Source organism: Daphnia magna, linkage group LG5 (genome assembly GCF_020631705.1).
Source record: "Daphnia magna isolate NIES linkage group LG5, ASM2063170v1.1, whole genome shotgun sequence".
Classification (NCBI taxonomy): domain Eukaryota; kingdom Metazoa; phylum Arthropoda; class Branchiopoda; order Diplostraca; family Daphniidae; genus Daphnia; species Daphnia magna.
The window spans coordinates 9031835-9046160 of record NC_059186.1 but is presented as its reverse complement, the minus strand read 5'-3'; the positions used below and the strand labels follow the sequence as shown (position 1 = coordinate 9046160).

Genomic DNA, 14326 nt, shown 5'->3' with positions numbered 1-14326 from the left:
TGGCGTTTACGTAGTCATTGTTTTGATTTGGACGGACAAACTTGAACGTGACGTTCGAATACGATGGACTGACCATCGACTAACGGGAAACCACAAAAGAGAGAAGAAAGATCAGAAAGTCCAAGTAAAAAGTATTTTCCAAAAAGCACAATAGAAAGAGGTCCAAGTTCATTTGCATAATGTCTAATATCGCGTGACAAGAAAACCAAATAACATTCCAACACAAACACGAAAGAAAACAAATAAAAAAGAAAGACAATTTTTAGTAGGGGATCGTCGCATTCGATGTATCGAACAGGGCCACCGGATTACAGGTATGTAGGTAACTCGAACGTAAAAAAACAAGAATAAATAAAGAATACCGATAGGGTAACAACAAAAACAAAACAAAAAAGGACGGCGACATCAAGAACGACCAAAGAAGAGGACGAAGCCAAAGAAACCACACCCACACAAGAGTAAATTTACTCATATAATGCTGAAAATAATATCATCCGAGACACAACAACGCCAGGGGGGAATAAAAAAAAGTGAAAGGTGAACTGACGACATGGTCGGAGACTTTGGGACATGTAATATTCATAAATACTTGTACGATGCGCGTGTGTGTGTGTATTGAACAGTTAAGCAAATACAAATATGTGAACCCCAGTGAACTGCCACATTTTGCTCCGTTCATGCAAGGCCGCAAAAGTCACTATCTTAAAAAAAAAATGCTTATAATTTAATAATTAATAACAAAACAAAAAAAAGAGAAGATAAGACAACAAAGAAAATGCGTTACAAGAATATCGATCGTGTCTGCCTTTCTCTTATTTAAGTAACAACTGCTACAGCAGTGACGATAGATGTCACAGAAAAGAGAAAGGCTTAGTCCAATTAAGAAAAGGTTCTTCCACGTTGTATAGGACGACAGAGTTTTTTTTCTTTGTTCCATGGGAAATTGATATATCATACCAAAGCCAAAAATGTCTTTAGTATTTCAGAAAAATAAAAAGCTATCAACTTTTTAGGACAGGCAGCATCTTCTTTCTCCTTCCCTCAACCGGCCCCATTATTTCAATGATAAAGTGTTGTTATTGCAAGTCACGTGACCGACGTCTGTCGCAGATGAGCGACCATGGAACGACGCCCGTCGTTTTTCGGTGGTTGAACGCCCCCCCCCCTCTTTCCTGTTAACACACACACACAAAATAAAAGAGGAAGGAAGTCACGTGTCCTCGGATGAAAAGATCCTTCTAGTTTTATCTCTATACGGGGCTTATTGATCCGGCTGCTGGAGCAATCCGCAAACGATATATACACCCATAAAAAATGTCAAACGGAGGGAGAGTATATAGAGGGGGGTGATGAACGTAACCGCTAATTAACCAAAAAGCCAAATATTCAAGTGTTCGTTCGATGATTAGGGAACAAATTGACCACTGTCATTTGTCAAGTGGCCTCTATATAAAAAATATCCGCAGAAAAAAAAAACGAATTCCGGGGGAGGGTTTTCATCCGGACATTGCTTGAGGTGGCCATGAATAATTCATTGGCCGGAACGATACTGTATACAAAAAAAAAAAAAAAATTGGGCGGGTGATGGGCGCACACACATTTTTTTTTTTCGATATTTTATTCCTTCCACTCTATACGAGGACTTTCAGCCGGTCGTTTCGTATATAACCATCGTCCCTATTATTATTGTTATTCTTTTGGCAGTGGCCTTCTTCTTTTTTTCTTTTGCCACCATTGTTAATGCAAAAAAAAAAGGGGGAGGGGGAGCTTGGAAAAGATGGTAGGGGAGTGATGATTTTGATATGGATGGAGGAACAAAACCAAAAATACCCCCCTCAATTTGACAGGGCCAGGAACAATTTTGCTCGATCGTCTTTTTCAACGGGCGACAAAATCAAACACGAAAAAATTGTCCCGTCTATCCAACAACAACACAAAAAAGTTGGGCTGTCTATCATCGCTGTGCTGTTGCAGCCGGCGAAATATCCAAAGAATCGATACATACATACGTACATATCAATAGGCACCCTACACACCCAATAAAAAGCACACACACACACACACATAGCCTCGTGATGGCTTCGTCGTTGTTATTACAAGCGACGTGTGAATATACCATCTCTTGTACACACATCATAGAAAAGGGGCCTGTATATACTATGCGGTATAGATTGCGAATGAATCTATCGGGCAACTGCGAGGGGTAACATTTGTAGGCCTAACGGTTGGCCAAAGTCAACACGGCGGCCAAATACACGATCTCTCACTTAAAAACGAGGCCCTCTATAGAATGAAACGTGGACAAACATGAAGGCCCACATTCGTAATAGTCACACACTGGCGTTGGAGACGGCAAAAAAAAAGAATTGGTGGTGTTGACATCTTTATCGTGACGTATATATATAGGCTTTATATTTGAACAGGCCAATATGTTTCTCTATATAGGGACGTGCGCTTTGCAAAAGCAGCTGAGATGTTGTGTGCGATCGATTAGAATCTAGTAGCTTCCGTCTCGTGTTCTCCAAAGTGGAAACCGCTAATTTGCGATGCCATTTGCAGATTGTACGGGGTAAAAACACAAACAACTGGGGGGGGGAGGATGCGATGCTATCATTCAGATGGCTTAGAAATGGCCAAACGTGTGCCCCCTCTTTATTTTTTTCATCTACTTTTTTTATGTGTGTGTGAATAAAAGTGTCTGATGTCGGGCGTGCGCCATCTTAATACTCATTTTCAATCGTTGGATGAACTTGACGAAAAAATTCATCTCGGGTTACCTTTAGAATGTAATAGATTGGGAGGAGATGAACATCAAAAAAGAAAAAAAAAAGGGGGGGGGGAGGATAGAGAAAAGAGAAACTCTTGTGTCAACAATTTCGGTTACCCCGGCCATTCGAATTGGGTGGGGGGGTTTCGAGTTCAACTGCGTCGCACACACGCAAATGATAATAATCGTTGTAATAATAATACAGTTTCATTGTTGCTCCGTATAAAGAGGAGCACGCGACCGTTGGTCTCTCCAATATCAAAAAAACGTGTGCGAACAAATTTCACACCCTCCTCTTGCTGAAATTCTCACTAAAAATTGAAAAAAAAAAAAAATGGAATCAAGGTAAAGCTAACTACAATTTGAAAGGATTTCAAAACTTTTTTGTATCTAGTAGATAGAAGGATTATGTTTTTGGGCGCTCCTTGACTCTCATTGACTTGTGTTTGACACCTTAAAAAACGGTTTTAACAGTTCTGCGCTTCTGTGCGTGGAATTAAGCGGAGAATATGGACACACGCATCTTTTACTTCTTTTTTTTTAAGTGCGGCGCTATATTTAGTTGGCGACACACGCGCGTCCGCTTCTTAATCTTTCATTTGTCTGTTATTATTATTCATAAAAAGTACGTGTGGCCAACACACTGCAGCACGTGGTCATGGGATCTATATAGTCTTGTAGCGTACAGTAGACACGTAAGCTCCTTAACTTTATTTTTCTTAATAAAGGAAAGAAGTTTTGAGTTTTTTTTTTTTTTTCTATTTGCCACTTGTGGAGAGGCGACATTATACAAGAGTCGGAAATAAGCGCATAATTTACAACGGCTTTAGCGGCCGAAGGTGAAATTGTCCTTTTTCCACACAAAATTTGAATTTCCTTTTCGTTTTAATTTTTTTCAAAGAAAATTAAATTTATTTTCGTACTCGGACATCAGCCACAAAACGAATACTTAAAGAGAACCTTCCTATCTTTTTTTTTTTTTTTTGTTACAATCAAAGTCTACAAAACAGCACGCGACCGTTGGCCGCCATTAAAAAAAGAAAAAAACTTTGATGTAAAAGGACAAGACTAAAAACGATAACATCTTATGCTGGCTCTCCATCAGCAAACATACACACACAAAAAATTAAAAGGAGGGAGCTTCGATCCTTCCGCTATCTGCGGTGTAATCAAACACACAACTGATTGCCTAGCAGTGATTGTAAACGTGTAGAGGCCTCTCTATGTACATTGAAGGGGGAAAGAAGAAAAAAAAAAGAGTTTCGATTTCTTTTGTGCGACGTCCACACACACACACACACAAAAATGACAACACAATCGCCACAAAAGTTTGACTGAAATAAGGGCTAGACATTCAGAGTTCATGAGCAAAAGTTTCTTATATCTCGTCGATACGGCGAGACGGATCGATTATTTACGCTGAAACCGTTCAACAAAACGACTATTTTCGTATGTGTAGGCCTACATGGAGAACGTTGTAGATGCACAACGATATAAATAGGCCAAGCATGCGAAATTAGCAATTTTCTGCCAATTGAACCGCAACGACAGGCAGCCAAAAACACGCGAAAAACACATATATAGACCTATATTTTCTAAACAATACACACAAACGGTGTGTATAGCTATAACTGTACAGTCTACATACTCTCCTCATCCACTGCTATTCACCTGGACTAACTCCACCCAACCGACCCCCTTCAAATAGAAATGTATAAAGCCTCCCGGGTCAATCAAAGAAAAATGAATACATCCATAAAAATAAAAAAAGAAGCCTATTATTATTGAGCTGCAAATATATATAGATATACATATATAAGGGGAAACTACGAACTGATGATGGCCTGCTGTGCAATGATATCCATTCCCTCATTTTTCTGCTCTACTTCACCCCAGCCCCCTCTTCCTTCCTATATGTATATCCATAAGTAGGGACCCTATAGAATTTTTCGGTTTTATTTGTTGGCATATATATACATCTAAACGTATGCGCTGTGTGTGTGTGTGTGTGTACAGATAGATGCCGAGGCGTGAAATGCTTTGCCTATTGATATATACACACACACAGTTGCTGTCGACGCTTTTTGAATTCGATTGGGGGGTGGGGGAGAGCGCCCTTTTATGCACACATTTGCCGCCTGTCACATAGACAGCGTTCTTGCCTCCACACAAAAGAAGAAGAAAATCTTTTCGCGAAAAAAAAAAAAAAATCCCTCCTCACTCCTTTTCATGTGTCAATTTTTTTTTTTTCAATGGCTGCCGCTTTTATTTCGACACGCAAATAAAAAAAATAAAAAAACCCAACAATAAACGGAAGACGTTATGTTTTTTTTTTGAGATTGACAGTTTCGAATTCCGAAAATAGGAAAAAGGTTGTAATTGATTTATATTTAAGCCCTACACAAGGAAATCTCATGACGAGCTCTGATTCTCTATTGAGATGATTGGATTGCTTTCTACCCATTCAGCTTTGTACGAGTGTCTTTAATTCTTTACCGATCCCCCGTAAATCTACACGACGATGATTTAATACCATCCGATGAATGGGATGGCCAAAAAAAACAAAAAATCAAAGAGCTTTCCTTTAAAAAAAAAAGAAAGTGTGTGTTTAGCCGCTGCGATCAGAAACAAACAAACATCATCACACGACAACCGTCTTCTTCTTTTCTCTCTCCTCTCTCTATCTGTCTATGTGTAAAGTCTATTATATATATTATATATATACTGTATACTTTGTACGATACACACGGCTAAAGTCGACTGAGCTTTGAATCAACAGCTTATTGCGGGTTCTCATCTCATAAGTCGATTATTGCCGCGTCTAACGTTATATTGTGTCAACGTGTTGCTTCATTCTTTCTTCCCTGCGACGTGTTTCCACTCACTCGGCAAAGATAATACAGAAAACAAGAGCTAATAACACCAACTGATGCTGCAAAGTTCACCGCAGCAATACAACAAGTCCTATACACAGCATGCTTTGCCTCTTCAAGTAGCATATAAATAGTTGTGTGTATATATATGTATATCAAATAGCATAGAGTACTACATCTATAGCCATACACAAAAGCCGATCAAGTGTATGGGTGTGTGTGTGTGTGTAGAGCTCCTCTTTTTGCTTTGTATTTATATGCTACTTAGTGATGGCTTTTTCTCGCCCTCAATCAAAATCCGATCCTTCTTAGTCGTCACTCGTCATTTTTCAAGTGTATTAGCTCTCTTCGCTATATAGACTCCGTCTTCTATGTATACATGCGTTTAGAATCCTCTAAACGCACGTCTCATCTAGCGATGCGAGTCAATGAAAATAAAGAGCCGATGACCACAACACGACCACAATAGGATTTTATTTTTTTCTATATCTTAGGCGGCATTAAATCAACGAGTGGATGGCCCTTTTTCTTCTTCAAAACTTGAAAGAAGAGGGATCGTGTTGATCAACGACTTAACCCTACCGCTGGATCAGTTTTTGCCTATCATGTCTTTACTCTTATTTCAAATCGTTTGTCGGAAGATTCAAACATTTTGTTTGTTTTTTGTTTTGTTTTGTTTTGTTTGAAAAAAAAAAAATAATTAGCAAAAATGGCGATGGTTTTCACGGAGATGCGCGGGACTGAAATGAGGAGGATTGGGCGGATGCAAAGATGCGGAACCAAGTGGCACATCCAATGGCGAGACGCATCCTGGGCGGAGTTGTCTAGTCTGATTGGTTACAACAAGAGGCGGATCCAAAGGGCGGAGATGGAAATCAAAAGGCGGGGCATCCGTACCGAGCCAACGCTTCCACCAACTTTCATATAGCTCCCTCCCCCCCAAAAAAAAAAAAAAAAATCCCTCCCAACGTTAGTAACGACACACAAACCAGAAAGAAAAAAGAAAACGAAAAAAAAAAGAAAAAAAAGAAAAACAATTTTCCAGGATCGAAAGGGAGGGCAAGCGGATCCGAAACGTTTTCCTTTTTCTCTCTCTCTCTCTCTCTCTACTATACGCTGCGTGTGTGTGTGTGTGGATGGTTTGCTTTTGGTGTGGTGCTGCGCTAGTTCGTCGTCGCACTGCCAGGGACCCGAACTGCTGAAGAGCTAAAACATCACTACAGACAGCACGCAGTCAGTCAGGCTACAGGAGAGTAGGAGGCTTATCGCAACGTCGCGTGGTCAGATTTTTAAGTACACACACACACACACACACACACATATAGGCCTTAAGTACTAGTACACTAAAGTCTAGCAGCTTAAAGCAAGAAAAAAAAAAAGCGGGCCCTTCTCTTAAGACCATCTTAAGTTGTGAGAGCATACACACACTGGCTTTTGGAAGCCTCTTACAACAGCAAGAAGAAGAAGAAGAAGAAGCAGGAAGAAAAAAGAAGGAACTCTGAAAGTTTCATCGGTGGGAATCGACTGGAAATTTGGCGATTCACGTGGCACGCATTGTGAATTTTCATTTGTGAATATTGGTGAAGGCAAGTTGTAGCTGCAAAGTGAAAATTCATCGACGAACGTTCGGCTTTTAAAAAGAAAAAGAGGTAAGAACATTTGCATTTCAATTCATTCAAATTGTTCTCAAAATCAGACATATTTTTCGCGCAAAAAATTATGAATGAATTCTGTAAATGAAAAACAGGAAGAGAGAAAAAAAAAAGGGGGGGGGGAAGAAGAAGAATAAGTCAATAGAAGACGCGGCAAAAGCCGGGAGCTTATTGGTTTATAGACTCTCAATTTGACTAAGACACTTTAGGCCGATTATTAGAAGCTCAGAGCGGCTCACTTATCTCTTCCTCTATATATATGTACATGTATATACATGTACATATATGCCCTCTCTTTACGTGTGTACACATGTCGATGGGTTAAGTAGTTTCTATTTTCCGAACGCACACCTCCGACTACAACACGCAAATCTGACCGCGTGAAAAACAAAACCCAAGGATTTCATTCTTTTTTTTTCTTAAAAAAAAAATAAAAACAAATTCCTTGAATTTAAATGTTTAGTTGATTCAATTTCCTCCAGCAACTAGAAAATCCCCATGCGTAGCAATTCCGGAATTCTTAGAAAATACGAGGATTTCCCGTCGTTCTATACGCATCAATGTGAATGTGTTCAAGCGGTTGCCTATCATAAAATATAAATACAGACAAACAAGGTAGCCCTTTTTTTTTTATTTTTTATTCTATCCCTCTATATAAAGAAGGTGTATAGAGGGGCGGGGGGGGGGAGTATGGAGAAGGATTGATGGGCGGAAGTGCGCGGAAGTTAACTTGGAATCCCTCGCCCCCACGCCACATTTTTGTGCGTGTTCCTTTAGGACGTGCACACAAACAGAGAAAGAGATGACATTATTATATATTTAAAAAAAAAAGGTGAGTTTTCACAGTAAAAATTGTCCGAGCACGGCGTTGACGATACGAATCACGAACCAATAGGGGGGGATCGCATCCGACTTCCGGATCTGGAAAGCTAATAGAGATTAACTCCTTGTCTGTGCGCTTTATTGTTTTCAAATCTGTTTCGCCGAATCCTAAACGAACCGTCCAACTTTTCTTTTTTCCTTTCCCCCCTCGTTGTTTTTCTTCCGGCTTCCGCATATATCCGGTCGAAGAAGAAGAAGAAAAAACACGAATTTTTATCCAAATGATGGCCGTGAGAATTCGTTTGTTTTTCTTCATTCTTGATGACCTTTTTTTTTTATTTATCACATTCCCCATCCATCATCGGAATGTCGGATGGCTCGTGCCTTCCTACCACTCCTACTGCTAGATGAAAAACAGTACCCCACGAGAATAGGTGAAATAACCCATCAAGAAACGATCATCTTTCATCTATTAAATATCACTATTCAGTGTGTCTCTATCATGTCCCTACGATTTTTACTTGGAAAATCATTAAGCTGTTTTACCCCCTTCTCTACAAAGAAAAGAAAGAAGAACTGGCCTATAAGGGTAAACGACGAGGGCCTATCAAACCCAACCCAACCCCCCTCTTTTGGAAAGAGAAAAGAAACGTGTATAAAGGTTCAAGGAGTCAATTAGGCACTACCACCTAGGGTTTCTACCTCAGAGGCTTCCAGCTCCGTTAGTTTGTGCTACTGTTTCAATGGGCCTTTTTCTTTTTTCCTTTTTTTGCAAATGAAGATGATTGGGAATTTAATAATAGATTTTAAAACAAAAACAAAACCAAAAAATGACTGGATTTTTTTGGTGAGCTCTAGAGGGATTGGAGATCAAGAAAAGAAAAAGTTTTGTTCAACTTATTATTTGTCATTGTAAAACATGAAGGGGGGGGGGGGGAAATTGGTACGAAGGTTCAAAGGTCGTCCCCACCCAAAAAAAAAAAAGGGAAATGAAGAGTTTCTTTTCGGGCTTTGCCCAGGAGAAAATGATGATGGCCCGTTGTGTGTGAGGGCTACCCGAAAGGAAAAAAAAAATACAACAACAAACAAAACAACAAGAAAGAAAAAAAAAAGAGAAATACTTTTTTTTTATCCGGGGTAGTTCGGTTGAGATGCTAACACACACAAAAAGCAGGAGAGGGGTAGTAACGTACGCAGCTGTCAGCGAGCTCAGCAGGCGGTAACCAACCTATATCTCTGTCGGGGATGTATAGTTGGGGCATTTTAATCCTTCGATTTGTTACTTTTATTTCTTTCACCATACACACATACACACACACACACACATGTATATATATACTGGTAACTCCCCCCTTTTCCCTATTTTATTCACTTCTTTTCTTGTCCTGTGCACGTATTCTACTCACTTTTCCCACACTCCCCTCTGGTGGTCGTTTTTCAACGCCATTTGTCACACACGCAAAATGAGGACAACACGAGTTTGTTTCTTTCTGTTTTTTTCTCCGTTGAAATCAGTTAAACTGTAATCATCACAAAAGTCCCACAAATTGGCTGGGCGTTGTGGCAATGTGAAATGCCGCACAGGTCAATCGGAGAGAACGGAAAAAAGAGCAACAAGTTCGAGGGAGAGCATGCCTAGCAGACGACGTTATGGCTGGTTGAAAAAACGATTCCCAAATGAACGTTGCCGTTTAATGAGAAAAACAAAAATGGTGGACGATCGAAAAAGAAAGACATTTTTCGTCCGTGGGAAACACGACAGACGGAAACTGCGGCGTTCCCTAGAGTTTTTACAGATTCTTTCATGAAAATGTAGCAAAATACTACTACGACAATCAAAAGAATATATATATATATATATCTAGAAGAGTTCTGAAGGATTTTGTGATTGACAAGTGGGAGATGAATAGGCGTGGTCAAATCAGGTAGCTGCTGCTGTGTAGACTTTTTTTTTTTTTTTTCTATCGATTGTTGCTATACTAACCAAATCTACCTTTTAATTGGGTCCTCTTTTTCTAAAATAGTGGTAGAACCTTTCGTATCTTTTGTCTCTCGGAAATGAAGAGATACCTTGAAGATATCTCCTCTCAAAAGAAACTCTTGACGTTCTTCCCTCCCACCTGATTGTCCCCAGACGTAGGAAAGAAACAAAAGAATATTTTTAAAATAAAAAATATATATATATATCAGACGAAGAAAAGTATGCAAATCGTTGCTTCCTCCCCTTGAAATGGAAAGGTAAAACAAAACAAAAAAGGAATCCGCCATTTTGAATTTGTGTGGGCGTTCGTTCTCATCCCCACGCCAGCAGGCCATTGTTTCAAATTTGAAACCATTCAATTGTATAACGAATTAATTCATTTTTTTCTTTTTCTTTAATTCTATCTTTATCAACAGGTTGAATTCCAACATTTGCTTTTTGGGATTTCCTGACTGAATTTCGAATCATCAAATCAATTTAGCCAGAAGAAAGCAGCAAACACCCCCCCAAAGAAGAAGAACAGAAAACCCGAAGGCTACAAAAAAAGGTGGAGCTGGGAAAAAGAGGAAGGAGACTGCAAAGAACCTTCACTCCTCCTCCTATACACTGCGTGGGGACCTCGCCTCCCATTTTCTCCTTGTGAACTGCCATATCGTCACCGGTCGTGAAGGTTTTCTTGGAAAGAAGAAGAAAAGAAGAGAAAAAAAAGGGGGGAAGGCGAGGACACACTGGAAGAAGTAGGAAAGAAAGAAAGAAAAAAAAAAGGAGGAGGAGATCCAAATCTTTTCCTTTTTTTTTTTTTTTTCGTCTTATTTTCTTTTTTTTTTCTTTTTCACTTGTGTCAAGACTTGATCCGGCCCAGGCCAGTGCAAAGTGAACTATCGACCGGCTGTGACGTGTCTCTCAGACTGCGTACACACACAACCATATTCTTTAATTTTTAATTGACGAAAACGAAAAAAGAGTGTGTTGCTAGCTTTTTTTTTTTTAAAGTGTTGTTTTCATTTCGTCGTGTGTGCTGCAAGTGTTAATCATCGAGGCAACTCGCAAGAAAGAAAAACGAAGAAAAACGAAAGGCATCAGCGTGGAGTGGGTGCCAATCGGTGCTGCTGATCACTGGGAATCATCAGCAGCAGTCGACAATTACAAGAGGAACGACATCTTGAATCGTCTTTTCGAGTTGAATCATCGTCTGCTAGAGCCGTGCGGAGACTCGAAAATTGATAATTCTGCTAATATCATGGCCTACCTGGCCAAAGGCAATCCGTACGCAATGAATATGGGTGTGGGCATGGGTCCCGTCGGCCTACATCATCACCATTCGCAAGGAGGTTTGGGTCACGTTGGCGGAGGTGGAATGCCCGGCTTGGCCGGATTGGCAATGCCTCCGTCGGCCATGGATCCACTCCATTCGGCCGTCGGGTTCCCTCCAGGTATGGACCGACCATGTAAATATGAGCTTTTTATTTAATATTTTTGGTCTTTCCATTTCATTTTATAATTAATATGAATGACATTCGCCATTTTGTTTGGGAGGCTCCCAATGTTGCAACACTGTGGTCTAATTGAAATCGTTTGCCATTTGATTAGGGAGTAATGGAGCTGGACGCAAACAGAGACGAGAACGGACGACATTCACTCGTGGCCAGCTGGATGTTCTTGAATCATTATTCGCTAAAACTCGTTATCCGGACATTTTCATGCGCGAAGAAGTGGCTCTCAAAATCAACCTGCCGGAATCTCGTGTCCAGGTAAAAATTCTATTTCGGTTCTTCTTCTTTTACTATTCGAGCCTGGACGATTGGGTCGTTTAATGGCGGGTAATTCCGGTACCGTGTCCTGGTTTTGTTTAGAAATCCACACACACACACACACACAAAATGTTAGACGGTGTTGTCTTCGTACACGCGCCAGACACTCTTTGCCTTTTTCGAACGTGTTTTGGTCTGAAAAGAGAACATTTGAATAGCGCACAACGGTTGATGTCTTTTTGAAAAGGACCGGCATGTCTAGTTGTAAATCTTTTTTTTTTTTTCTTTCTCCCCTTTTAAAATGTTTTTTTTTCTACGACGTTTGAATAGAAAGACACGTCTGTTAACACTGTCTTTCGCAATTTGCACGTTTTTTGAAAAATATTTTTCTTCATATTAAAATATGCAAGCAATTACGTCAGCTACTTTGCATAGCCCTAACGGAAAACTGTTACTTTAAATGACTGTTAAATATTTGTATTCCTTTGGTCAAACAAAAATAGGTTTGGTTCAAGAATCGACGGGCAAAGTGTCGCCAGCAATCTCAGCAGCAACAACAGCAACAACAACAACAGCAGAGCACTGGCGGAAGTTCAGGAAGCAGTAAAAGCACTGGAACGCCGAGGCCTAAAAAGATCAAAAATTCATCGCCGGGCAGTCCCGTTTCGAGTCGCCAACAGCAGCAACAGCAGCAACAACAACAACAATCGTCAATCATCAATTCAACTCCGAGTCAGGCCGGTCTTAGCCTGCAGCAACAGCAGCAACAAATTCAGCAGCAACAACAACAACATCAAACGAAAATGCATCGCGATTGCAGTCCGCCTTCTTCGTTGCCCCTACACTCTCCGCACACGCCGTCGTCTTCTGTCACGCCTACACCGACGCCTCCACCTTTAGGTGCCGGCGGACTGACGGGCGGTTACGGCACGATGGTGGCCGGTATGGTTGACGTATCGACACACGCCTCTACTGGCGGAGGTGTAGGCGGTGTAGGTGGAGGTTATGGAAATGGCGGCAATACCAACTTCTGGGGTGGACACGACTTTCACGTTCCTTCTCCGCAACGGGCCGGCTCTTACGGCCTTGCGACTGGACCTAAAATGACGGGATCGAGTTCATCGGTCGGAACGCCCATGAGCGGATCTATGGGCTCGTTTTCGTCGCCTAGTTCAATGCACGGGATGTCGCCCATGGGTATGATGCCCACCGGTTATCCATCTCCCAATCCGAGTCCGGCCGGATGCTACGGCGTGGCCACAGCCGGAGGCTATGCCGCCGCTGCGGCTGCTGCCGCCAACGCGGCTCCTTATTACAGTAACGTCGGAATGGACTATCATCATCATCACCACACTACACACTCCATGGCCAGTCATCATCATTTCATGGGCTCTTACGGACAGGTAAACCTTTTAAATCATTTCCGGTTTTCTATCAGCAGTTTGTTTGAATTTGCTTTTGTTTTTCAAAATCAGATGTCCAGTTATCCTGGATCGGCCCAATCGGCCTATGCTAGTGCTTCAGCAGCGGCTCAAGCGGCCGTTCAAGCCAATCATCACCACCATCACGGTGGCGTCATTGGCAATAGCCGGCCCGCGCTGCCCAGCACTGTAGGCGTTCAGCAACAACAGCAGCAGCAACAACAACAACAAGACTGTTTGGACTATGAGGCTAAATTTCAAGTGCTGTGAGCCAACACACATTTTAGTTTTATTTTTTCGTGTATAGATTCTGAAAATATTCTTCATTTTCTCTCTCCTCCTCCTCCTCGTGTGTGTGTGTTTTTCCCGCAGGCCGCCGTCATTTTGTTTTTATGTGATGACTTTGAAACAAAAAAAAAATTTAATTAACTTACACCGAAAAGAGATCAAATAGTGTCTTCCCCATCTTTCGATTTCCCATAGTCCTTGCATTACCACAATCCCTTTTTATATTTTTCTTTTATAATTATCTTGGAATTCTTGAAAAAACAAGTTTTGTGAACATATTTTCTCTTGACTACGGATTTAAAGAAAATTTGAAGCTGGGGATGAAAAAAAACAAACAAAACAAATCATTTATCGATATTAATCGTCATTTTTCCCTGTCTCGTCTCTTCTTTCGTGTGTTCCAGCTGCCCCTCGATTTCTTATATGCCCCACTACTTCCCTAGTTTTGGTTTTTAAAAACAAGAATTGTATATTTTGATTGAATAAGAAAAAAGGCAAGACAATTATTTGGATTTGAAATTTGTTATGTTAATTTTTTTTTCGTGTTTTGCGACGAGGGTTAATCCGATGTTTAGGATGTTTTTTTTAAAGGGATGTTCAATTAAAATTTTTGGTATTTTATTTTTGAAAGAAATTCCAAAATAATTGAGAGAATATTTTGATTATAGCTCAAAGTGTTTGTTTTTTTTTTCTTTTTGTTTCTCGACTATTTGATTTTTCTTTTCGTGTTTGTTGTGAATTTTTTTTTTTTCAATCGATGATGAAACTTGT

The 14326-nt window shown here is 40.5% G+C and overlaps 1 protein-coding gene across 2 annotated transcripts; it reads left to right on the top strand.

Moving 5' to 3' along the window:
• The first annotated feature begins 6792 nt into the window (after positions 1–6792).
• Positions 6793–14061, top strand: LOC116922887 (homeobox protein OTX1). 2 transcript variants are annotated; one of them, XM_045174371.1, is made up of 5 exons: positions 6793–7289; positions 10512–11528; positions 11686–11846; positions 12350–13249; positions 13322–14061. In XM_045174371.1, exons 2-5 carry the CDS (start codon positions 11336–11338, stop codon positions 13535–13537), a joined length of 1470 nt encoding a protein of 489 aa, XP_045030306.1. In that variant the 5' UTR covers positions 6793–7289; positions 10512–11335; the 3' UTR covers positions 13538–14061. The 2 variants fall into 2 exon arrangements, with proteins under 2 accessions (XP_045030306.1, XP_045030305.1); XM_045174370.1 differs by having other exon boundaries at positions 6797–7289; positions 10512–11543.
• Positions 14062–14326: the final 265 nt, after the last annotated feature.